We start from the raw sequence: 27,418 nt of genomic DNA on the forward strand, positions 1-27,418 counted from the left end.
CATTGTTTCCTTTTCACAGCCTATCGTCTAATTCCTCTCACTAAAATATCGCAGCTAGGCTCAAACTAGCACATGTAGCCATTGTGGAACAAAGGCATTTTCTGTAGAAGAAACCAAGTTTAAAAAGCCTTTCAACATGGTGTTCACAGAGGCACTGGCAAGGAGACTGTTCTCACACATCCCATGCTCTCCTGACACAAGCGGAACTTCCCAGCCACCTCAGTGCAGGGCAAGCACAAGGACATGGGTATTTGTCTCAGCTCCCAGATGTATCAATGCTGAGCAGTACCAATTCTTTGTCCTCACTGCTCTGGCAAGGTTTGTACCACCAGTGGTACCCACCAAACCCATGACCAGCGTACCAAATAAGTGGCATTTGCAGGCAAACCTGAACAGCTAGCATCTGTGGGTGGCCTCTGTTTCACAGCTCCAAGTCAATAACGTTAAACCTTAATCTACAAAGGAAGCAGAACCCTTGCAGGAGAGCATACACTTTGGTTTCCCCAGATTACAGCACAGGATTAGGTGCACAGTCAGCCATGCTTTGAGAGAGTTTAAGAAAGCGAAAGGTGATCTCTCTCCCGCTTCTGCTCTTCCCACTTCCCCAGATGAGGGCTTGGACAAGATTCCCCAGGAATACCTGCACCAGGAATAATGGCAGTCCACTCCTTGGGCCTGTGTCTCAACCCCTCCATGGCTGCAGAGCATCCTCCAGGCATGTGCTAGAGTACCTCAACACTGGCCTCTTGCTGTGGTCTGTCAGGGGTCTGCCATCTGTGATTTGCTCAGCATATTTCTTCATAGCAACTTTTGCTTTACACAGGAAAAAAAAAATTAGATTGCCCCTAAGCTGTCCAAATTAAGATACAGATATTTTCAGGGAAGACAGAATATCACAAACTAAAACCAACCAACATTAACAGAAGCAACCATCAGAAAGCCTCTTGCCCTATTTACTGTCTCTATGGACCCAGTCTCTAGGTGCTGACAAGATACTTTAAGTTGCTCAGGTAATATCAAACAAGGGGAGGGTAGGAGATTCTGGCATGCCCAGCACTGACGAGCTCTCAGAAGTCTTTTCAACACACGGGTGGACAACCCTTGATGTTCTGATCTGAGAGACGTTTTAGAGTGATCTAAAAGACACTCAGGATCCTTCACACAATCGTTGTCTGCAATAAACAGGGTCTTTTTCTCCCATTCCTTGCATTGTCTAGAGGAACCCACAGGTTTCTACTTCAATAGGTCACATTCAAGATCAAAAATAGAGCAAATCATATTGCTTGCAGCACACAGCAGAGGCTGGAAACATTGAGGTGCATCATCAGCCTGATGGATTAGCATGAACACACCCTGGGTGGTTGCAGAGCTTCCCAAAACGCAGCCAGCTGTGTGCAGCAAGGCACCTGCACCCACAAGTGGCTCATACATCAGACAGAGGCAGGAGGGACCTAAGAAGATGATGACCTGCAGCGAGAGCAGCCACATCCCAGTCAAGATAATTAACTATGTCATAAATCAAAGGAGAATTTCTCTGAGTTCACTGCCATGGTTTGGGGGGGATCACCCCTAGCAGCACCCTTGTCCCTGGATGTGCTGTGACCAGCTAATGCTGTGTGTAATCAGGCTACATGGTCAGGAGTTGAGAGAAGCAGCACAAACCATCTTTAGCACACTAATTGAATGAAACAATGAATTTAATTTGTGAAATTAGGGAATCCAGGATCTGATTAACACCAAGACACCCACACACAGGCACACAACCTCAGCGCTGCCACTTAAAACAATGCCATCGATTCGAGCCAGGCCAGGGCATGCAGTAACTCAGCCTCCCAGGAAATTATTCTCAAGAGAATTTACAATTAATAATTCCAGCAACGAAGCCCTTCTTAATTAAGAAAAACTTAACATTCCACTTTGCAGTGTTTTCAACTTTCCCCTTCATCCCTGTGGAGGCACAGAGAGAAAACAGTGCCTAGTCACAGACACTGCAGAGAAGAATACACCCGGACATGACTAAGGCAAAGCACAGGCACTGATAAAGTGTCTTCATCCCAGACTTGAAAGAGCACTTCACAGGCAAGCAAGGAATGGCATCATCTCATCACACCCCTGCAAAGCAAAGCGTGGCAGCTCACTTCAGAAACTGTCCCTGCACTTGGGTCTCCTTAGATTTCAGCACAGGATTAGGTGCACAGCCAGCCACACTTTGAGAATGAGGGTTTAAGAAAACAAAAGGTGATATGAGAAGCCAGAGACCTCTCTCCCTCTTCTGCTCTTCCCACTTCCCCAGATGAGGGCTTGGACAAGACTCCCAAGGAATACCTGCACCAGAAATAATGGCACAGGATTCAGGTATTGTACCAGTTGCACTTAATTTTTTTTATTTCCTTGCTTCATTCCCCAGAAATCTGTTTCCTGTTACAGGTTTTGCCAAGGAACCTGCAGTCCTTCCTTCACTCAAGAAGCAAGAGCAGCAGCAAGGCAGGGTCTCATGCTCATGGGGAACTTAGAATCATAGAACAGAATCATAGAATCGGTCAGGGTTAGAAGAGACCACAAGAATCATCTAGTTCCAACCCCCCTGCCATGCCCAGGGACACCCTACTCTAGAGCAGGCTGCCCACAGCCTCATCCAGCCTGGCCTTAAACATCTCCAGGGATGGGGCTCAACCACCTCCCTGGGCAACCCATTCCAGACTCTCACCACTCTCATGATGAACAGCTTCCTCCTCACGTCCAGTCTGAACCTCCTCACCTCCAGCTTTGATGAACATTTCTCTGATTGCTTCCCAGCAGAGTAGCCTGCAAGAGTGAGGACAAGGCAAGCTCTGAGCAAGGGAAACCAGGTGCCTGTCAAAACTGGGCTCTAAAGGAGCTTGCCTGCTACATCCTGTGGTGCTGGAAATCCTGTCCTGCAGTTATGTAGTTAGGGATCCAACCTCATGCCTTCCTATCAGGCTTAGCCACCAATTATCTGTGCCGTCACAGCCAGACCCTACTCCTCTGTCCATGTGCTCACTCTGCCTGTTATCTCAGTTTTATGGCTGCTGGTCCTGCTTTCATGCTGCAAAAGTCCGAGACACTTTGATGCTACGCAAAAAGGAGACAACAAGAAAAAGAGAGGAAAGAAGAGGGAGAGAGGGAGGAAGGGAGTGGGAGAAAGAGGCAGGGAGAAAAGAAGAGGGAGGAAAAGGGAGGGAGGGAGAGGGAAGAAGGAGGGAGGGAGGAGAGAGGGATAAAAGAAGAGGGAGGAAGAGAGAAAGAGAGGAAGGGGAAGAAAGAATTTCCTCCTGCTGCTGCTTTCCAAACCACAAAGAGCTATTTATAACATGATTAAGTTCATTATTGCAAGACAGCAGTGCCCTTTCCCAGCTGACAGAGCTTCCCTAGCAATGACGGCCTCACGGCAGCCTGCAGGATTTTATTGCTTGAGGCTTAACCCAGTTTCTCATGTGATTAATGAAAATCAGCAGTGGATGAGACTTGCTATTGCTGCTTTTGTTCGGGACCCTACACAAAGGTTGAAGCACTCAAGAGCTCATGAGCAGCTCTTACCTTTTTAGAGCAGATTGACTTGAAAATGGGTGGTTGCAAAGTCATCTTCCTTCATTGAAAACAAAGCACAAAGTCTGATCCAGAGCTTAGGGGATTCACAATCAGGTTCAGAGGTTGCCCTTCCCTCCTTTTGGCACCCCGGAGCACTGAGGGGATTTGTGTGCTGCCTTCCCCCCCCCTTCCCATCAGTTAGAAGCTCCAGGATGCCTTCACCCTCAGTAGGCGCCCAGGGGCAGCCTCTCAGTTTGGAGCAACACAACTGAGGCAGCAGTAATGGGGCCAGTGTCACTTGTACCACAGGGATGCACATCAGCACAGTACAACTGGAGGGCTCACTTCTGCTCTGCCCAGATTTCCCTCCAGTGCTCTGCAAGTGCTTGCTTCAGCACACCTAGTGGATGCCTCTGGCCAAGCAGCTCATGTGTGGCCCAAGGAAGTGGGAAGAACGAGAACAGCAGTTTTCTAGGTCTCTAAGCTGCTCAGAACAGTGGGGAGAAGATGAAGGAGGAGCATTTTAGGAAAAAAAGTGATCCCTACCATGAGTCATTTTGGACCTTTGTACTAGTTTGAGCCTAGCTGGAATATTTTGATGAGAAGAATTAGATGATAGGCTGTGAAAAGGAAACAATGGTGATGTCTACTGCACTCACAGGCTTGCTGAGATGGATAACAAGAACACAAACATAGATAACAGAGTTGTTCTCTGGTTTGGCTGCCTGCACTTTTCTCCCTAACCCGCTGTCTATTCAACTAATCCTTCTGCTTTCTAAGGCCCCTGGCCAACTCTCCAAACTCACCTTGCATGTAAGGCAAAGTCTGAGATAAGGTAGAGGGGGTGGAAAGGAGGTGGAAGGGTGGTTGGGAGCCCCTCCAAGGGATTCTGGTTTCTGGGAGGGCTGTTGTGTTTCTGTATTACCTTTACCTTCTATATTCTGTCTATAGCTGTATATACTGTATATTCTGTAATATTAATGTAATAAATAATACAGGAATTATTTCTGTAACATTACTGTAATAATACTGAAATTAATCCTGTGGTATTAATGCAATAAATAATGCAGAAATGAATTCTGTTAATATTAATGTAATAATACAGAAATTACTTCTGTAATATTCTGTGTATTGTAAATAGCTGCTTGTATATTGTGCTAAGCTGTGAACATAAAACTTCATTCCTTAACTTCCAGCCAGCTGAGTCTAGTCTAGGTGATTTCTTAAGAGTGGGAAGGGTCAGCTAACACTCAAACCATCACAACCAGTGGCACCTTCACATGGGCCTTGAGTTTCACAGGAGTATCCCTGGATAGCCCTCGAGCCTTGATGGTGTAACTATGGCCAGAGAGCTTTGCTTCAGTTTTGTAGCACTGCTTGTTAAAAGCTGCACGAGTTGTTAGGCACAGCTGCCAAAAGTTAATTGAAACAGCAAAAATGAGCTTAAGGAGAGGGCTGTGCATATGACAGTAGCCATCAGTTGAATCAGGTAGAGCTTGTGCTTATTATATGCATCAGGGCAGATTCTCTGCAGTGAGGTTTCTTTACCTTTCCATCTCCTCGGGGCTAAATTTAAGAGCCCATTATAAGTCGGGGGGGGTGAAGGAAACTGGAACGAGGGAACCAGCAGGAAACTTTTCCCACTGCCATCTCTGGCTCCCTTACAGAGAAGTTGTGCTCCGGGGCACCCACTCAAAGTAAACAGCTGCCAGGCATCTGAGAGGCTCTGTCTGTAAGGAGAAAAACTGGGAGATGACAGAATCAAACTTTCAGAAGCTCTGATAAAAGAATAATATTTAAGGAATGAAAATTAATTAACAGATAAAATGTCTGGGAGGCAAAATTAGGCATTCACTCTGGAACCACTCACTAAAACAAACTTGTGTAGGAATGGCAGGCATGACCATGAGATCAGCTGAAGCCTATCTCCTAATTCTCAGATCCATTGCTTGCCCAGGATGTTTAACAGCCTAAACTGAGTGCTGGAAATCTGTCCTTAAGCACTTCTGGAAGCTTGTGCTGGTGTCGCGGATGGGTTTCTCAGTGCCTACGCCCGATTTGGCGGAGGGGGGAAATTAATTAATGCGAGAGGATTTATTAACTTCCAATATCTCAACTCTCGCCACCCCCAACCACTGAACTTTGATAGTACAGGGTTCTTACACCGTTATGAAGACATTCTAGGATACAAATCTACAGCAAGCTTATTAATAACTAGCGAACATTCAACTATGAACAGAGAGATTGTTTCCCCGTGGCTCAATGCCACCTGAGGTCTTATACTGTTTGCCCAGCAGAGCTGAACTGAAACTGCTCTCTGCTTTATAGCAGCGGCGATAGAAATGGCAGAGGCATCTACTCACAATGCTTATCAATCATCACTCACCCTCCGGGGCTGCGCCAGCCTATTGCAGGCGTCCAGTTCTTCAGAATCTGTCTGTGGACTGAGGCTGGAATCCTCCGGTGTCAGGGGAAATGGCAAGCTCTGCTCCTTGCTGCTGCTGGATCCTGCTGGCTGCTCTCGACCTCCAGGTGCAGAGGCAGGGCTCCGTGCAGGCTGGCTTCTCAGGCCGATCGAGCGCAGGCAGGTGGGTCTGCTCCCGGCAGCCCACGGCAGTGTGCACACAGGCACTCAGACAAAGGCAGGCAGGCATGTGGCAGAGCTGCAAGCCATGTGGAGAAAGCCTCCAGGTGGGCCCGTGCACCCCTATTCAGCAACTGCGGGCAGAGAGTTGATGGCCTCATTGGCCACTCGAATGAAGCAATCAGGTTGGCAGCCAGCCCAGCCCTACCGCACTGGGTAACACCCACAGGTCTGCACTCCAGGTATGGGAACCACATGGGTCCTGCAGACCATCCACAGCAGCTGGTTTGAGGGGTTCCTACGGATCACCACAGAGACAATGTCCCATCCCAGGGGACTGACCTGGTCATCCCCAGAAATCATAAATATTAGAATCATAGAATCAGTCAGGGCTGGAAGGGACCACGAGGATCGTCCAGTTCGAATCCCCCTGCCATGGGCAGGAACACCCTACCCTAGAGCAGGCTGCCCACAGCCTCAGCCAGCCTGGCTTTAACACCCCCAGGGATGGGGCCTCAACCACCTCCCTGGGCAACCCAGTCCAGGGTCTCACCACTCTCATGCTCAACAACTTCTTCATCGCAGCCACTCTGACTCTCCCCACCTCCAGCTTTGCTCCATTCCCCCCAGTCCTGTCACGCCCTGAGAGCCTACAAAGTCCTCCCCAGCGTTTTTGTAGGTCCCCTTTCAGATACTGGAAGGTCCCCTGGGAGCCTCCTCTTGTCCAGCCTGCACAGCCCCATCTGCTGCTATCACTTTGTAAGCGGGCAGCGAAGCCGAATCCTTCTCCTCTCTCTCCCTTTTGGCTCCGGCAGGGACTCTTACCTGGGCAGCTGCAGGGGGCCGCAGTGAATTTCCTGCTGCGCAATCAGGCCTGCTGGGGCCTCGCGGGGGATGGTGCCGGGGCCGGGGAGAAGGTGAGCGCTGGGGTCTGGGTGCTTGAGTCTGGCTGGGAGGAGGAGCTGGGGGGAATTCTCACGTGTTCCATGTCTGTGTTTGGTGTTAAGGATTCATCTGTGTCGTTTTTTTTTCCTTGCTGTACATCTGGTCTGGCTGGAGAGCAGCCCTGAGGAGAGGGACTTGGGGGTGCTGGTGGAGAGGCTCAACGTGAGCCAGCAGTGTGCACCTGCAGCCCAGAGAGCCAACCAGAGCCTGGGCTGCAGCAGGAGAAGTGTGGCCCTGCTACTGTGCTCTGGTGAGACCCTACCTGGAGTACTGCATCCAGTTCTGGAGCCCCCATTACAAGAGGGAGAAGGGCCACAGGGATGCTCAGAGGGCTGCAGCAGCTCTGCTGTGAGGACAGACTGAAGGAGTTGGGGCTGTGCAGGCTGGACAAGAGGAGGCTCCCAGGGGACCTTCCTGTGGTCTTCCAGGATCTGAAGGGGCCTCCAAAAAAGCTGGGGAGGGACTTTTTAGGCTCTCAGGGAGTGACAGGACTGGGGGGAATGGAGCAAAGCTGGAGGTGGGGAGAGTCAGAGTGGCTGCGATGAGGAAGTTGTTCAGCATGAGAGTGGTGAGAGCCTGGACTGGGTTGCCCAGGGAGGTGGTTGAGGCTCCATGGCTGGAGGTGTTTAAGGCCAGGCTGGCTGAGGCTGTGGGCAGCCTGCTCTAGGATAGGGCATCCCTGGGCATGGCAGGGGGGTTGGAACAGCCTGGCCCTAAACATCTCCATGGGCTGACCCATGTGGAAGCCCACACTGAAAGCGGGCTGGTGATTAGCTGTGTTTTTGTACCCAGTATAAATGGACAAGGGATAAATAGAGCAAGAGTTTCTGCCTTGAGGGTTCTGCCTTGATTAATTCCTGTCTTGAAGGCGCTTCTGCCTTAAGAGAGTGCCTGGCCAGATAGGCTCCTGCTGTGACTGGACTGTCCCTGCTTTTGGATGGCTCTTGGTTTTATCCTGTCCCTGCTTTGGGCAGTTCTCCCCACTTGTGCACCCTTTGTGCAAAGCGGCAGCCTTGTGAAGCCTGGGGTCCTTTGAGAGTCACCAGCAGACCTCCCTCAGATCCTAGCAGTGGCCAGCGTCCTGGCTGCCTCCCGGACTGGGGACCCTAGCAGTTTGGCTCTCCCCTGCTGTTGTGAAGGCAGCATCGTCCTGCAACCATCCCACTCAGGAAGAAGTGTTTGAGACATCTCCAAGTTGGCGGCTCTATGACTTGTCTTGGACTTCTGTGGCGTGGATCTCTATTATTGGATATTGGCTGCAACGTCAGAAGGCTGCTCCTGCAGAAGAATCCAGTAAGGGATCATTGCCCAGTGGCCATCTCACCTTTGTGAGTAGCTTTTCCCTTAATCTTCTACTCAGCCTGATTGGTAGTGGGGTAAAGCTGTGTTTGTAGTTTAGCCTTTTCTATTTGCTGACTTCCTAAATATCTAAAATTATCTATAATATATATATTTTTAAAAAGATATTCCCAATCAAACGGAATCTGCTATTAAACTGAATTAATTTTGTATATAGTTTTGGGGGCAGGGTTCCAGGAAAACAAAGTAATTATATTTTTAATATTTCCTGACTGGTTGTGATGGTTTGGGTGTCCCCCCCCACTTTGGGAATCACCCAGACTAGACTCAGCCAGCTCTGGAAATTTGAATGAAGCTTATATTTACATCTTAGCTCAATATACAAGCAGATATTTACAGTATATACAGTTATATACAGAAATATACAAGGTAAAAGGTAATACAGAAACACAACAGCCCTCCCAGAAACCAGAGTCTTCAGGAGGGGCTCTCAACCACCCTTCCACCTTCTCCCACCCCTCTCAACCTTACCCCAGTCCCAAGGAAGAATGGAGGTTCAGCCAGGGGGTTAGGAAGCAAAGTGGATTAATCAGAGAGACAGCAGAGAGGCTAGAGAGAAATGCAGCTCAGGCAATGCCCCAAGAAGAAGTGCCTTATCTACGTTTGGATTGTTGTTCTATATCTCAGCAAGCCTATGAGTGAAGTAGACATCACCCTTGTTTGTCTTTCACAGCCTGTAATCTAGTTCTTCTCACCAAAACTTTCTAGCTAGCTTCAACCTAGCACAATCAGCCACATTAATTCCCTGCCTCCACAACATACCTCCAGCTCCTTTTAAAAATGAAAACAGAAACAAAGCCCTCAAACAATGTTCCCCCAACCCACACTTCCGAAAAGAGACAAACCTAAAGCTAAACCACATCGACAAACAAAACCCACTAAAAACTGCACACACAACAAGCAAACAAAAAGTCCTCCCTCCCCTCCCCAAAGAAAAGAAACAAACCAACCCACAAAATACCCCAAACAACCCCTCTCCCTCCCCCCCTAAAAAAAACCCCAACAATCCTTGGATTAAAACCATCTGCTGGGTAGAAATAGGGACTTGAAATCAAACGTGTCCCACTTCTCACATACAGAGCAACAACACGCTGCTGTGCTGCAAGAAATCAAATCAAAAGGGTATTTTGCACTCATTCAGATGAGCTCTTGGAAGGCTGTACAGAGAGAACAGCTGTGGACTGACTTTATTCCCAGTTTTTTAAGCTTGATTACTAGCAGATCTTAAAATAGCTCCTAGATGTTAAGCTGTAAATAAAATGTGCAGGCTAACAAAAGATGCAACAGTGACATTTCTGCTCAGCCTGTAATCAGGGCTTATTATCCTAGACTGCTTTGTTTTTCAGTGGTTTCCATTCACTTGCAATCATTCTGCACAGGAAGAAGCCTCTTGCTAGAGCAGTTTATAACAAGATATTGCTCTGAAATGATTCATTGTACTGCAGGCTGGACGAGGGCACAGGTGGTGCACTCATGCAACCCAGGATCACAGAAATGTTATGCAGTATCTGCATTCAATACATGTAAGGCAAAGTAGAAGTTGTATACAAAAGTATAACACTGTAAAAGAACTGAGATTCTGGCAGGAACACCTGGGAGAGCTCAGTGACTCTATTGTCTTCAAATGACTTGTGACAGACCTGATCTGAATAGACAGCTTTGATGGAAATTAATAGCTCTGCTGGCACTTAATAGCTCTGCTGGCCTGGTGGAATGGCTTGACAATGGAAAGAGAATTTCTGCAGAGGCAGGAACTCCTCTTTCCTGATTTTAAAACCGCTGCAACAGCGCCACAGAAAGGCTAATGGCAGACATTGCACTGCAAGACCTTGTGAGGACCAAGGGTGGTGATATCTTTTGCTTCTTAACTTTCTTCACACTAGGTTTCCCTTTCCTTTTTATTCCCATTTTTCCTCTGCTCTGGTCCATTACCGAGAATTTTTACTGGCTGTAACAAACTCCTCTCTCCTGATTTTAAGACCACTGCAACAGCACCAAAGAAAGGCTAATGGCAGACATTTCACTGCAAGACCTTGTGAGGACCAAGAGTGGTGATATCTTTCTTTTGCTTAACTTCGTTCACTCTAAGTTTCCCTTTCCTTTTTATTCCCATTTTTCCTCTGCTCTGGTCCATTACCGAGAGTTTTTACTGGCTGTAACAAACCCAACTCATCAGCTGTTTGCTTTGCTTTACTCCAAAGAATTTTTGAATCTCAGCATGACCTCCCCTGCTGCCCAGGGTTGGCTACAGATGCCAGGACCCAACAACACCCCAGACGGGAACTGGACAATGCTCTGTAAGATCCATTTCAAACAGGACCACGGGCAGATTACAGCCATTTAATCTCTCCCAATATTCAGCTTTCACAGGCATCTTTGAATTTGATAATATGGTTTTGTTAACCTACAAAAGAGGAAAAGGTTAAACATTCCTTTATAAAAGGAGCATAAATATATCTGGTTTTACGCACAGTGATAGGCATTCTATAGAAACTGACTAAAAAGCATGACCTGAGATTCCAGAAGATGAACTACACTGAATGGGAATTTTTTTTTCATGCATATACTTGGGTATAAGGCAAAGGAAACAATGGAGCCATCATCAAAAGTAAAGCAAAATTTGCTAGCCAGTTCATTCAGTCACACTTCAGCTAAGAAGGCCGCCGAGAACAGCATGCACAGACAATGTGTGACCTTGGGGAGAGACATGAGACAAACCCCTGCAGTTAACACTGGGTTAGATTAAAAGCTTCTACTGCCAGAAGCTGTTGTAATTATCTTTAGCAGTACCTGTCTGCCTACAGGTGTTAAAGGGCATTTAAGATGGAGAATCCTCATTTGCCTTCTCAGATATAATCAGCAAGGTTGTTCTTTGTGTTTGCTGCAGTTTGTCAGGGTGTTTTTATTCTTGTGCACAGGGAGAGTAACTCTGCACCCATCAGCTCTCCTTTTCTACAATGTGAAAGCTTAATGGTACTGACAAGATTTTTTGAAGTGCAGATGTGCTTAAATTGTTCCTGTAAATGCTTCTCCAAGTTATGCTGGCTGATTGCATCCTTGGGACTGGCTGCAAAACTAAGTTTCTTAGACAAAGAAACTTACAGAGCGGGGAAAAAAGAACATGCCCCAAGAACATACTTGAGGTGTCTCTGAAGCTGACAAAATTTCACAGATGAGGGTTTTTTTACCTCATTTGTTCTCCCACGTTTGGCTTGCAGCCCACTTCTGCCAAGGTGACGCTGTAAATCAAACACCATGCTCTGGGTGCAGCCCCACTCACAGCAGTAGGACAATCTCACGCTTTCACAGCTATCCATCACCTACCGTGGACGATCTCCTCTCCCCAGCGGTGCTCATGCAAGTTCATTGGCAAGCTCTCTATACTAGTGAAGTGTTTGGCCCACAGAACACCTTTCTAAAACCAAAAACAAACAAAAAAATAAGAATAGGTGGAGTTTTTTGTTGCTTTAAATACGTAGTATTGATCTAGCTTCAAGTGCACCAGAGACATCAGAATTACTACCCCACACAATACAGAGCAGAAAGGCAACCTGAGCAGATCACAGAATCACAGAACTGTAGAGACTGGAAGCGACCTCCAGAGATCATCGAGTCCAATCACCCTGCCAAGGCAGGATCCCCAAGGGCAGTCCACACAGGAACACACCCAGGTGGGTTTTAAAAGTCTCCAGAGGAGACTCACAGCCTCTCTGGGCAGCCTGTTCAGTGCTCTGTCACCCTCACTGTAAAGAAGTTTCTCCTCATGTTGAGGCAAAACCTTCTGTGTTCCAGTTTGTAGCTGTTGCCCTTTGTCTTGTTGCTGCTGACCACCAAAAAGAGATTGACACCCACCCCTCAGATATTTGTATATATCGATTAGATCTCTTCTCAGTCTTCTCTTTTTCAGACTAAACAGCCCCAGGTTTTTTAGTCTCTCTTCATAGGGCAGATGCTCAAGTCCCCCACTTGTCCTCTTGGCTCTCCGCTGGACTCTTTCCAGCAGGTCCCTGTCTCTCTTGAAATGGGGAGCCCAAAACTGGACACAGCATTCCAGGTATGGTCTCAGCAGGGCAGAGCAGCGGGGGAGAACAACCTCCCTAGACCTGCTGACCACACTTTTCCTGACACATCTCAGGATGGCATTTGCTCTCTTGGCCACAAGGGGACATTGCAGGCCCATGTGGAACTTGCTGTCCACAGGCACCCTGACAAACTGAAAGCTGCTGCTGCAGTCACCCTGCAGGTCACAGGAGCCCTCTCAGACTTGGCATGATGGTTTCTGGCGGCAGAGACAGACAGTAGAAGAAGATTCAGCCTACGGGGGCAGAAGAGGGAGTGCCTTACAGCACTGACTGTAATGCTGGATTACAGTCAGCATTAACTCACTCCTAAATGTAAAGCAGCTTTTAAAAGAGGAGTTTCCTCAAATTCACCACATTAAATGCAAACAAACTGTCTTTTTGCAAATGCAGATACACACCCATGGACATACATTTTTAGAAGAGGAATTGTATGAAATAACCAAGGCAACACAAACATTTGAGAACTATTTCCACCTACAAGCTGAAGGCAGACTTCTTGCTTTCACTCAAGTTATATTAACCACCACACATTTATCTATAAAGCATTCTTCTTTATTTAAGTTAAAACAGGTTTTGGGTTTGTTTTTTTTTCAAGGATGGTTTCCATCTATAAAATGAACATAGTACAAGCTCTGTACAGCAGACTTTTCAAACCAACTGATAAAACAGTTTCCAAACTATGCTTTGAAAATCTGCAAAACAAATGACAACACCGTTCTGGCTTCGAAGACAGTAAGAAAAGTTCTCAGGAGACTCCACTGCAATTTGCTTCAAGGGCTCTTATTTTTTCTTTCAGCTGGGTGCATTTCCACATGAAAACCCCCTCAACATCACAGTAAGTAACTTTGGCACACCCTCATGTAAACTTAACCAATGGATACCACTTCTTGGCTGTTCTTTCAAGGAAAAACAAGGTACAGCTCCTATGTCAAACCCCCTATGCACAGCATGCAAAGGGGATCAGTGACAACATTCCTATTTCATATGCTAGCAGTTGACATGAAAGACTTAAAGAGACAGAATACCCTTTTTTTACTCTCAATTCTGATTGAGAGACAAGAAGTAGGCTGATACTCACCCAGAGCTGCAACTGCTGACTGCAGTCTGTGCTACCCTCACTGTAACAGATGTTGCAAATAGAAATACCTCCATGGCAGAAGCTGAGTGGTTAGGGTTTTTTTTTTTCTTTCAAAGTATGCTTTTCAAAACCTCAACCAATGGACATGCTGCTGAGCCCATATGACAGCATTTATTTTTCCAGGATATGAAGAAATCTACCATCTTTATGAACCACATTCTTCAAGTTCTCAGCTAGCTTAACAGGCTACAGATAGCGAAAGACTGAAAGGTGAAGAATACTTTATCCACTCTATGGCCTCTGAAACAGAAGTTTTGGAGGAAGTGGATTGTGAAGAAGCAAGGGAAAAAGCCCAACTATTATTTATTAATAAATAAAGTCAGTTGATGAATGGCAGAAACAGGATTTAATGCCCCCTTTGAAAAGGTATGCAGGTACTTGCAAGTCATAACTTCAGATGCACTAAGTATTTATGGGCACACTGATTGGCACAGCTGAAGCCATTTTGCCCAGAAGAGTACCACCTCTGCACCTAACATACAGATGCAGCCAAAAGGAAACTGAAAAACAACCCAAACCACCTACCCATGCCAAAAAAACTCCCCACAAAAAAACCCCAAAACATGAAAAAAACCCACACCACAAATCAAAAAAGAACCCAAACCCACCCCCAAACCCAGGAACTACTCCCAGGAGCAAAGGAGGAGGGGAACTGTACCAGCATACTGCAGTGTAGCAGAAGATTTTAATTTCCTTATGATCAACCCCCACATGTTTCTGAAATCCACCATCTTACCAAACCCACTTCCTGGCATCCCATGTCTGCCACTGATTTCTGTCAAGGCTGTCTAGCTTATTAGCACTTCTTTGCCTTCCCTTTTAATTTCAAAAGCCCGTTGAAGCATTTGCTCTTAATAAAAAAATTACATCATCTTTGCAAACATAATAAAGGACAGGTCAAAGTTTGGGTTGACTTTGACAGTATTATTATTTTAATACAAAAATAACATCAGCTGGACTGAAGCTGCAAAATGCATGGGTTCTGTGGGTAAAACCACGTAGGTCTGCTGGTATCCAGGCTGATTCCCAGAGCCAAGCCTGAATCCATTGCAAAGCTCCATTTGAAGAAACAACATGGAAGAATATTCCCCAATTACCAGACCTCTAAATTTAGCAAGTGCAATTCAGAGATATTACAGAGCTGCTCATCCTTGCAAATTAAAACTCAGATCTTGTGCTGCCAACAGTGATGTTACCATCTTATCTCTACAACTGAAAAGGGGAGTTATAGACAACTTTTCTCTCATTAAGGCCCAGATGAAACAGCGATGAACTGAAGATCTGTACATGGCTGTACCAAAGATCTGCACTGCTTATAAAATTTTGTAATGAAGGAAAAAGAAAGTTAAAGACAAAGTATCAGAGCAAAAATCAACCCAAGCATCAAGTTTAAGGATATCCAGAGCACATGTAACAAATTCCCAAGTCGCAACAACCAATCTGAGCAACCGCCTGTGCAGACACATGGGCTTATCCTGCTGTTTTCTTTCTCCTCCTGAGCTTCATGATCTCCAGAGAGGGCAAAGTGTTAAAAAGTAGATCCCGTTTGCAAAAGCAAAAGCATCCAGTGTGAGCATGGACGTCGTACTCAGCAGCACAAAACCCACATCTTCAGAAAGGTTTTGCTCTCTTAGCATTTCAATCCAATTTCTGGCTACGCATCTGTCAAATCACTTCTTGGATGACGAAGATGGATATAAATCATTGGGATCTGACAATACAGATGGTTTTATATATTTATATTTAGAGTCCATCATAGAAAAGTTCATTTTCAAATTACCAAGGACACATAGGAGGGAAGAAAAAAAAAAAAGAAAGAAACAAAACTTCAAAATGACAACTTCTGTTTCTGGAAACAACAAACCATAATTTCTAAGCAAATGGAGTTTTCATATGACCTTCTGCTAGTAATTTTTCCCACCCTCCCTCCCATGCCCTGTTCCCCACCCCACAAGTGTTTCTTCAGATCCATTTTTTCCATCACGCATCAGTTGTTCCTAGAGTTTGTTATCTGCTGTGCAAGTACATAACTGAAGACAGTATGGAACCGTTGATGCCTTCACTTGAAGAAGGAATTGTGCTGCAGTCATGTTCAGTGACATCTTTGCAGTGCTCCAAGTCCCCTGGGTCCCTGGTGTCTGCTCCAGCACTCTCCTACTTTCAGATAAAGGTGGAATACTGAGGTATATAAGTTCCGTGGAAAGTTTTAAGAAATACATCAGTAATTCAATCAAAACTTTGCCCAACGTCTATGAATCACAAGAGCTTTATGCATGAGAGTCCTTCTACTGCTGCAGATTGAGTGTGAATTTCCACTGTTGTGACAAAGAAGGACCGCAGATCTCCACGGTGAGACCACCGTTTTTGGCATTTCGGCTGTCCAGACAGAGGTTGCTGCCAACATGCCTCAGTTTAGAGTTGCTTTCAATTTGCTCCCATTTCTGGAAGAGAAAATACGATTATCAGTTGGAAAAACAGGAAAAGGATGAGTTCTTCTGAAGTCATAGAATCAACTATGTTGGAAGAGACCTCCAAGATCATCCAGTCCAATCTAGCACCCAGCCCTGTCCTATCAACTAGGTCATGGCACTAAAGTGCCTCATCCAGGCTTTTCTTAACACTTCCAGGCCCAATGACTCCACCACCTCCCTGGGCAGCCCATTCCAATGTCAAATCACTCTCTCTGTCCATAACTTCCTCCTAACATCCAGCCTGTACCTCTCCCTGCACAACTTGAGACTGTGTCCCCTTGTTCTGGCCTCCCTAGCACCCACTTGAGAAAGCTGTGAAAACTGCAATAATAGAACTCAGTTTAGATGATCCTTGAAAAAGGGTACTTATGGCAAGCACTACCAAAAGAACTGTTTATTCAGCTAGCATACTGCAATAGATAGAGAATATGCCAAATAATTTTCTTCTGCTTCAGCACTTCTCAAATATGGTGCCACACCATGTTACTTGTGTGAAACCTCCAGGCAAGGAAAAAAACCCATAAAAATCACAAATCACATCCACCTTACACTACAAAATCTGAACACCCAAGCAAGAAGCACAACCACTGAAGACAGCTTCACAGAAGTCCAGAAGTCTGTCACACAGATTTCTTTCCGCTATCCAGAAGAAAACCAATCAGTGCTGTCAAACCTCTCTGCCCAAGGTGATGCCAAGGATAGAGTACATCCCAGGACATTCATTTTTGTTGCTGCTGTTGTTGCATTTCTAACATATCGTGCCTTGGCAAGATTATGCTTTGTTCATCAAGGATAGCATTTCATAGAACCATAGAATGACAGGGGCTGGAAGTGACCTTGAAAGATCATCTGGTCCAGTCTCCCTGACAGAGCAGATCCTAGAGCAGATCGCACTGGAACGCATCCAGACAGTTCTTGAATATCTCCAGAGAGGGAGACTCCACAACCTCCCTGGGCAGCTGGTTCCAGCGCTCTGTCACCCTCACAGTGAAAATGTATGATTGCAATATAAAGCAGTATATACAGCTGCATGGGAAACTTTAAGAACACATATATATGGAGTCACTGCAAAGAGTTTCTGGAATCACAGAATCATTGATCTGTCTGCAGAAACTGATATGCAGAAGCAAGGAAACGGGCATATGATCAGAAATGATGACTTGGCAGACAGAGATGAATTGTTATAGGACTAGATCAGAAAGATGGTGACTGAGAATGTGATTCTCCTCAGGCATGGGAAATGATGAAGTCACCATCCTGTATTAATAAAAATTAATCGAAAGAGACTACTACTGTTATAAACAGGTCACAGTTGAAAAGAAGAAAGGAAAGCCAAGCCACACTATTCTGAGACACAGACTACATAATCTTCAAGCTTCACTATATATGACCTTTCAAAAGTACATTGTGAAATATCTATTCTGTATCAGAAAACAGGCATGGCAGCTGAAGAATGTTACACATCAATGCTCTTGTGTGAAACCTTTCATGAGGCCACTGCTGGGACAGAACCTCTTTGTTCATAAAAGATAGTCAGTGGCCTATGGAAAGGAAAGCTCAATAAACAAGCTTATTCCTGCTGCTCTGCCCAGCTATCACACATCCTAGCCTGACACACACGAACGACGGCGAGGCAGAGTGAACTGCAGCATGGACAGCAGATGTAATTACCAGTGCATGTTCGTGGCCCTCATTCACAACCTTAGCTTTCCCCACTGTTTGCAGAGTACTTTCATGCCATACCAACCTGTCTGCTGTCATTTTCCCTACAGCCCTGAAGTTTTATAAGTGAACCAGGCGCTCTGTCCACAACAGTAAGGCACAAATCCATGTGTTTGACTGACTTGTCCTTTGTTAAGGCCCATTCCTAGAAAAAGGAAAGAAAAGAGCATACAAAATTATGCACACTAAATACACACAACGTGCACATGCTATCCTTAAATACACAGCATAGAGTAAAGTCCTGTAGATAACTTGGTATGAGAATTAGAACAGCTCATTGCTTACCTTAGAGGAGGAGAGGAATAAAGGTCTTTTTGAACAGTAATGCCAATTGCGGCAGTAGCCACAAGCCAGCTCAGGGCTGGGCTGGCTGTTGGCTCCCTCTGCTGGCTTCACACAAGCACCGCAGGCAGTCACACAGCTCCTCGAGTCTGACCAAGCGCTTATCCAGCTATATTTTTCTCTCTCTCTTCCCCTGCATGTATTACATTCCCCTTCCACACGCACATACACTGCCTCCATACTTTCGATGTAGGACGGACTTTTATATATATACACATATACAATGCATATATATGTGCACGTATAATTATATAAATAACCCCCCTAAAAGCTTGGTCTGCAGCACCAGTGGCCACCCTACCCACCAGTAAACAAAGCGTTGCGATCACTGTTAGGAAACAGTAGTTATCATAGAATCAACCAAGATCATCCAGTCCAACCTAGCACCCAGCCCAGTTCAGTCAACTAGATCATGGCACTAAGTGCCTCAGCCAGGCTTTGCTTGAACACCTCTAGGCATGGCGAACTCCACCACCTCCTTGGGCAGCCCATTCCAATGCCAATCACTCTCTCTGCCAACAACTTCCTCCTAACATCCAGCCTAGACTTCCCCTGGCATAACTTGAGACTGTGTCCCCTTCTTCTGTTGCTGGTTGCCTGGCAGAAGAGACCAACCCCCACGTGGCTACAGCCTCCCTTCAAGTAGTTGCAGACAGCAATGAGGTCAGCCCTGAGCCTCCTCTTCTGCAGGCTGCACACCCCCAGCTCCCTCAGCCTCTCCTCATAGGGCTATGTTTCAGGTAGAGACCATCAGAAAGTAATATACAAGAGGGTCAAACTGAAGAGTACAGAGAGAAGGCTGCTTCAAATCCACAGCATGCTTTACAACAGAAGTTCCCTTCAATGCATTCAAATATACAACTCTTAAATAGAGAGCAAAGAAATGCTGCTCTCTGTGTACTGTTGCCCAGCTTGTTTGATCTCAGCATCCACCTATGAAATGTCTGGTCCTGCATTGATGTTCAAACTTCCTCCATGACTCTCTCCTCCCAGTTTGGTCTCCAGGATCCAGAGTGGACTTCAATTGTCTAATCATCCTTTGATGAAGGAAGCTGATTTATCAACTAAACTCTTGGTAATCATCCAAATCATGCTTGTATCTACTTAAATGGCATGATTAGCTTTTCTCCAGCAACTAAAGAGGATTCAGAGTTGTATAATATAAACGCCTAGGTACACAGGGCCAAGCCTGGCTGCATTTAAACATTATTTTTGCAAGTAATTAGTGTTTTGAAAAAAATCAAATGACTAATCCCATTCTATTCTTTTACTTTTTCATTTTCTAATACCATATCTGATTTTTTGGGTTGCATAATCACTTCTAAATTCGGAAGATTTAACAACAATTAAAGTCCTTTGAGAACAGATGCTCAGGCGACAGTCAGAACTTCTGACCTGTGTGATTACAAGTAATCACCAGTATATAGGTAGAAAGCCATTAGATGGACACCACATTAAGCAAGTACTAAAGACAGCTATGCAAAACAAAGCAAAGGTAGGGAACTCTGTGATTCACTTCATTTGCCTCCCAACCTCTGCAGATGAAAACTTTTCCTTTCAAGGCTGAGGGAGCTGGGCTTGTTTAGACTGGAGAAGAGGAGGCTCAGGGCTGACCTCATTGCTGTCTAAAACTACCTGAAGGGAGGTTGTAGCCAGGTGGGGGTTGGTCTCTTCTGCCAGGTAACCAGCAGCAGAACAAGGGGACACAGCCTCAAGTTGTGCTGGGGGAGGTGTAGGCTGGATGTTAGGAGGAAACTGTTGCCAGAGAGAGTGATTGGCATTGGAATGGGCTGCCCAGGGAGGTGGTGGAGTCACTGTCCCTGGAGGTGTTGAAGAACAGATTGGATGAGGCACTTAGTGCCATGGTCTAGTTGACTGGATAGGGCTGGGTGCTGGGTTGGGACTGGATGATCTTGGAGGTCTCTGCCAACCTGGTTGATTCTAATTCTATGTTAACCTTTGACCACAGCAAAACTGCCTTCTCAGTTCTGTCTAGCTCATAAGACATCAACAAAACTAATTAATAGCCACTTTTAACAACTTAAAAAGAATTAAGCAAATTATTTTCAGAGCTTATGCAGGAATCAGAAGTGCCCTTAAAACAGATGGCCTTCTTATCAGATATGTACTGAACAGTGACAGGTGAAAATATTAGCAGGAAAGTGGTAAAACCTGTCTTTGAGAACCCTGCAGCCAGAGAAAGTAACAGCTTTGAAAATACTGCTTTATACATCTTCATCCTTCCATCAAAAGGTTGCAAGAGCCCCAGACAACAGAAATGATGTGAGAAAAGGACACATTTAAAAGTCAAAGGTGATGCTTCACAAAAGCTCTGCTGCTGGATACATGTGTGTCAAGGCTCTTCATGGTATGAATGGAGATAAGATGAAGCAAGTCTAACTACACCAGAAGCAAGGATGAAAAGCAAGCATTGTATCTGCTTAGGACACAGGGTGGAGAGACAAATAGTTCTGTCTACCCATTTGAAAACCAGGGCACCTGGATAAAAAAAATCTGTGTCATAAATCAGAAATAAAAAGTTAGTTGAACATCACTAACCTGAAATCTCCCCCTTGCACCCAAATGCATTTGGCTTTACCTTTAGCTCCTTATCGTAACCCTACATGTTGCATATAATCATCAAATACATCACAAATTCTTCAGCCCCCTAGAGATGCACACTTATCTTTTTAATAAGTGAATTTTACCAGCCTGGAGAGTAGTCAGGTGCAGAATCCCATTTTTACTTTAATTCTGCATTTGAAGCTGTGTTGAGCATAAAACAGAGTACTCTCTTCAAATTCCCTGCCCAAACCTGCTAAGAGCAGGTGTGGAACACACAGCACAAAGATTGTGGCTTGTTTCTTATTCCTCTTCTCCCATGCTGTTTATTCCCTCCAATCCAATCTCTGCTTGGACAGTAAACCTGAAGTTGACCCATTCTGCCTCTTCATCTGTCTGAACATCCTTCCACAGGGACCTGTTCAGAGCTGGTTTGTACATTGGTCTCTCAAAGTCAGCCTTACAGAACAAAGCACGTGGAAGAGGGTCAGATGGAGGTGAGTGGATTCCAAAAGAGGAAGACGACTGTGTAGATACAGAGAACACACAACACCACCACCAGAAACTTCCCAGATTTGTGCACCAAGGCAATTCTGACACGTCCACCCTAATGGCTTCTCCTAAAACACACTGTGGTGTTTTGAAAAGCTGAGTGTGCTTTCACAAAGGTGATAGGAACTCCCCTCTATCACAGACACACTCTCTTTAACGACAGGGGTAAGATGTGACAGCAATCCCCTCAAATCCACACAATACACCTTCCAGGAGACAACCTCTTTATTTTAGGCTTTGTGTGATTTTGGCGTTTTCCCCTTCTAACTTAAATTAGAGTGAGCAAAATTCTTATACTCATTCAACAGCACATTTATAATTGGTCAGCCTTCTACTTTAACAAATGCCCTTCAAGTGTTAATCTTAACAATTTATCTTCAGCTTGATTCTGAAAAGAACTTAGTGACAAAGCAGCAGATGACAGTGAGCACATATGCATGTATTTCACAAATGATAACTCAGTCACTGCTGCATAGATTCTTTGAGATACTTAATGCTCTCCTTTACAAATCTGACACATTTGCAATTCGTTTAGGAGTAGGATTAGAAAGGAGTTGTTGAAACACTCCTCTTCCAGTGAGTGAGTCGGATATGACATGTAGGCACCTCTGTTTTTCAGAGGAGCAAAACAGGGATTTAAAGCAGATTTTTTTCTATACCCCACTACTGAAAATTGGAAGTGACTAAAGGCATCACAGCAAAGCTTCTTCCTGGGAAAGGAGTTACTGGCTTCTAGAGTAAAAGCAAATATTAGAGACAAGTGAAGGTGATAATCTGATGCACACTGAATGAATCTGTGGGCTCAGATTCTAATCCTGAGAATACAAATTCATATTTGAGAGAGAAATTATTTAGACAATCTGTTACAACAACTTGATCGGCTGATTTGGGTTCATCTTCCTATCAGCAGCATCAAGTACCTGCTCGAGCTAAACAGTTTCACTTTAAAACAAACCAACCAACCACAAAAAAGAAAAAAATCCAAATGAAACCAATCAATTGCTCACAAAAATAATCACATATTGTGGAAAAACAACAGTAGTATTAAAGGCATACAGACCTGGTTTCCCCCTGCGTTGTGACATTCATAAACTCCAACAACACCATCTGCAAAATGGCCCAATGTGTCAAGGCAATTGCTACCCTGCTGCAAAGCCCCAAAAGCTATATCTTGATGATCAGGCACCCTAAAACAAAACCAGAAATATATGCTGACTTCAGTTTCTTCATTTTTTATTTATCTCCTTGTCTTTACTAAGAATATTTTTAAGAAAATGGGTAAAAGATGAGTGATGGCAGGGGGTTGGAACTAGATGATCCTTGTGGTCCCTTCCAACCCTGACTGATCCCATGACTATTATCACGAAATCTCCATGATCTCTCGAGGAGGGAAGGCAATTATCTGATTATGAAGTGATTAAACTCAAGTAAACTTGCAAGCTTGGGACAGAATACAAAAAGACTTGTATCAGAGAAAGAGCATACAAACTCTGCTCAAAAAGCAAATTAGAGATGACTTAACATCATCTCTTAAGGTCACTGACGCTTAATGCTATCAGTTAAGATCATCAGGCCCTCTTGTTTTTTCAGCTAATCTAGCTTGTGGCAGAAACATGACATTTTACATTTGCTTCTTTTTATTAAGTGTTAGAAGAGGAGTTAGGAATTAAAAAAAACCTAACCAACCAAACCCACACCAATCCTTTCTTGATCCTACTTTTATAACAGTTGTTAGAACCACGGTATGAAAATACCCAGGCAAAACCCTTTGACAAAGTACCACTGTGGGGTGGAGTCCCTCTGTGATTGTCAAACAGTAAAGCAAGGAAGGGCACAGTAACTCCTTTGAAAACTTCAGACTATAGTATGAGCATACAAATTCAACCCAGGAGAATGAGTGTGTGAAAGATGACACAGAGTATCTTGGTTCTAATTTAAATTTCCCAGAGACTCCACTAGAGTTGATAGAACCAATAACAATTTATAGGATGCCCTTCCCTCTTCCCCCTTCTTTCCCAAAAGAAAAGGAATTAGAGGAAAGGTATGCAGACCCAAATAAAGAATCTCACTGCTATCTGGAAGTTAAAACAAGAAAAGTTTAACAAATAAAAGGTATATGAGGTAGGGGAAGTTACAAAGGCATAGGGAAGGGAAAATAAGATGCAAAACATGTAAATATACAACAACCAGATTTGATGGCAATGGGTTTTGTCTGCCTCGTGGGTGACAGCCACGTGGTAGGACAAAGAGCAGCAGGAAACAGGAATGGTGAATTCTGGCAAGCAGGAAGGCAGGAGAGAGAGTGCAAACACTAAGTCCTCCTGCTTTTATGGGTCTTAGACAGGAAGGGGGAGTGGGCTAACCACCATCACCTGGTAGTGTTCAGACCCACTCCTGGGGAGAGGTCAAGACCAGCCGAGGTCAGGTTCAAGCTCACTCCCCCCAGGAGGGTTAACTCTGTACACAGAGCAAAACAACACTGCACTTAATGCCTGCAGGAGCACATTTTCCAGGAAAGCTTGCAAGACATAATTTTACTGACAAATTAAATAAAAATGGGATATCCTCTGGCACTTTTAAGAGGAAATAAAGAATAACTTACTTCCTCAGCATTGTCCTGGTTTATGAGACTCTTTGGTATGTGTGGTTCTGCACACATTTCACTAGGGATGTAACGGCTGGTTGCTTTTGCATTCCAAGCCTTTATGACACCAGCAGTTACCTGACTCTACAGACATGAAATGGCCCCAGGGAGGAAAAAAAAATCCAAGTATTCTTATAAAGCACACACAATATCTTACCATTGTATTGCCAATATTGGGATGGCAGCAGACAAAACTAGTTTAGAGACTCAGACCTGACAGACGTATTTATTAATGGGTTATTGACTACAAATACTTATATTCTTTCAAAAAGTGCTTCCCTGAGGATTTTTCCACTAGTCTGGAAGCATTTGCATTGCAGAAACTGATAGTCATGCTACCTTTCATTTCCCTCTTCTCACTCTCTCCAAAAGTCAGTGATTATCTAGTGACAGAGAACAGGAGACAGAAAGAAGACTCAGCATCTGAAGAGTCTTAGGCATCTACTCTGTCGAACATGCAAGGCCCTTTTGTCTGGTGACTCCCACTACTTGTAATGCACTGAGGTTCTGCCTCTTCACTCAACTAGGCACATGCTTAGGCAAAGGCAAAAGCTTAAGGCACTTTTGAACAAACAACTTCAGGCCCAGGCAAGCAAAATCCTTTCTACACTGATGTCTAAAATACCTGCTACTGCAGCTGTATCATAAGAATCAACCAGGCTGGAACAAATCTCCAAGATCATCCAGTCCAACCTATCACCCAGCCTTATCCAGTCAACTAGACCATGCCGTGTAGTTGCAGCAAGGAGAAAAATGAAAGCAGGTTAATAGGGAGAAATGGATCCTTAAGGAACGGAATTTAGTAAAGAAAAACCACATACGAAACCCCAAAAGAAAAATCCTGACGACAAAAACAAACTGAATAACTGCATGAGGCATTGCTTGTGCAAATAAAACAAAACCTACATCTAAGGAAGAGGGAAGAGAAACTGATGATTTCTGGGGAGGGGGGAAAGAAAATCACTTCATATCATCAATGATTCAGTCAAAACTCACCGTAACTCAGGATAAACATTTTCAAGATACCACTTGAAGGGTTTGCAGCTAAGTCTCCTTCTGAGTTCCATTCGGCTCTGAATACTAGAGAGGAAAAAAAGGAGCAGTTTTCAAAGTCAGGCTGCTGTCTTCACGTATGTTAAGGAATACCCAGAAAACTCAAGAGCTGTACAACTAAAAGAGGTTAACATGTGAGAGCTAGCACTGCTTTCACCTCAGAAGGTGGTGAAGAATAATGGAACACAGTAAAGAAACACTTGAGACTTACTTGCCATAAGGTACATTCCTGGCTGAAGGCACTGCTGCGTAATAGAAGTTTTTATACTCATCCATCCAGACTTCTGCTGCCCTGCGTGTATTTCTAGAGACAAGCATAAGAAACAGAGGTTATATTTTATCTAGCTGTGATTAAGCCATGTCATTGACTGATTTTAATCCTTCCTAGGGCTACACAGTCAGTGGCCTCAAATCCAGACAGAAGGTTCCCTGCTAAAGACCCAAGGAATGGAAAACTGTCAAAGGGTAATACCAATTTCATTCTAAACACAATGATTTCAGTTATGTCTTTCCTACACTCATCAGTGCTTCAGATTTTCAGCCAGAATCTTCTGTAGCCTGCCCTAGGTGATTGTGCTAGTTTGAGTCTGGCTGGAGTATTTTGGTGAGAAGAATAAGATTACAAGCTGTGAAAAGGAAACAATGGCTATGTCCACTGCACTCACAGGCTTGCTGAGATGTATAAAAACAAGAACATAAATATAGATAACACAGTTGCTTGCTCTGGCTCTGGCTGCTTGCACTTTTCTCCCTAACCTGCTGTCTAACTAATACTTTTGCTTTCTAACCCCCTTGGCCAATTCTCCAAACTCACCTTGAACGTAAAGCAAGGTCTGGGATAAAGTAGAGGGATGGAAAGGACGTGGAAGGGTGGTTGGGAGCCCCTCCAGGGGATTCTGGCTTCTGAGAGGGCTGTTGTGTTTCTGCATTACTTTTTTCACCTTGGATATTTCTGTCTACAGCTGTATCTATTGTAAATATCTGCTTGTATATTGTGATAAACTGTAAATATAAAGCTTCATTCTAATTTCCAGCTCAGCTGAGTCCAGTCTGGGTGATTTCATAAGAGTGGGGTGCAGTTAACACCCAAACTATCACAGTGATCCTGCTTTGGCAGGAGGGTTGGACTCAATCTCCTGAGGTCCATTCCAACCCCTCCCATTCTGATTCTTTCTGCAAAACTTCATAGAAGTTGTTAGGGTGTTATTTTTTTTGTGTTGTGGGTTTTGTTGTTGTGGTGGGGTTTTTTGTTATTGTGTTTTTTTCCCCTCTTTTTATAACAGTAACTTCACAGAAGCCAAGTTCAGTGTGTGTTCAACTGGACAAGTGGGCTAACTGGAAACACACACCTCAACAACCTGCAATATTAAATCATGTCTCTTCCCTTTCTGAAAAGATATATGCTAACATATGGAAGACACTTTTAGTCTTCATCCTATTCCCAGCAGCAGAGCACTCAAAGTTCTCAAAAGACATGTTGTGACATTTAAGGCTATGAACTAAGCAAGTCTGCTGCAGCTGAGGTAACAGAGGCGAAACAGTAATTAGGAAACATTTTCAATGCTTTAAAATTTGAGAGAGGTTAATTATTGCAATAAATGTGAAAAAACACTAACTTAAATTCTTTTCTTCTGATCAAACTTACCTGTGACTAAAACTCCTTCATTTATGTAACTAATGTCTTTAGATCTCTTTTTGGACTACAAGAAGGTAATGCCTTTTTTTGATCTGCTGGCTTCCATGTAAAACTTGTTTACTTCTATTGTTTGTAATTTCATTCTAAGAAAATGAAGCCTTATTTCAGTTGCATGTGTCATGCTCTGAAGCTTACTTTATATCTGGCAGTAAATTCATCTAAAGCAACTAGAGTAAATTCAGTCAGCCAGTAACAACTTCAAACGAAAAAAAATACGCAAGATAGAATCATAAAATCAGTCAGGGTTGGAAGGGTCCACAAGGAACATCCACTTCCAACCCCCCTGCCATACCCAGGGACACCCTACCTTCCTTAGAGCAGGTTGCCCACAGCCTCATCCAGCCTGGTCTTTAACACCTTCAGCCATGGTGCCTCAACCACCTCTCTGGGCAACCCAGTCCAGGCTCTCACCACTCTCATGCTCAACAACTTCCTCCTCATGTCCAGTCTGAATCTCCCCATCTCCAGCTTTGCTCCATTCCCCCTAGTCCTGTCACTCCCTGATAGCCTGAAAAATCCCTCCCCAGCTCTTTTGTAGGCCCCCTTCAGATACTGGAAGGCCACAAGAAGGTCATCTGGGAGCCTCCTCTTGTCCAGACTGAACAGCCCCAACTCTTTCAGTCTGTCCTCATAGCAGAGCTGCTCCAGCCCTCTGATGGTCCTCGTGGCCCTTCTCTGGACACACTCCAGCATGTCCGCATCCCTCTTATAATAAGGGC

At 44.6% G+C, this 27,418-nt stretch overlaps 1 protein-coding gene across 1 annotated transcript in view; it reads right to left on the reverse strand.

Annotated features, from left to right (window-relative positions):
• Positions 1-13,049: 13,049 nt before the first annotated feature.
• Positions 13,050-27,418, reverse strand: part of GALNT2 (polypeptide N-acetylgalactosaminyltransferase 2) — a 101,472-nt gene continuing 87,103 nt past the window's right edge. Inside the window, exons 12-16 of the mRNA XM_064158507.1 lie at positions 25,215-25,307; positions 24,947-25,030; positions 22,367-22,493; positions 17,876-17,995; positions 13,050-16,098 (exon numbers count right to left, since the gene is read on the reverse strand). Coding sequence (XP_064014577.1) covers positions 15,943-16,098; positions 17,876-17,995; positions 22,367-22,493; positions 24,947-25,030; positions 25,215-25,307 — 580 coding nt within the window. The 3' untranslated portion in view covers positions 13,050-15,942. The remainder of the gene's footprint in view (positions 16,099-17,875; positions 17,996-22,366; positions 22,494-24,946; positions 25,031-25,214; positions 25,308-27,418) is intronic.

The sequence above is a fragment of the Pogoniulus pusillus genome, chromosome 18, assembly GCF_015220805.1.
Source record: "Pogoniulus pusillus isolate bPogPus1 chromosome 18, bPogPus1.pri, whole genome shotgun sequence".
NCBI classification, from domain to species: Eukaryota; Metazoa; Chordata; class Aves; order Piciformes; family Lybiidae; genus Pogoniulus; species Pogoniulus pusillus.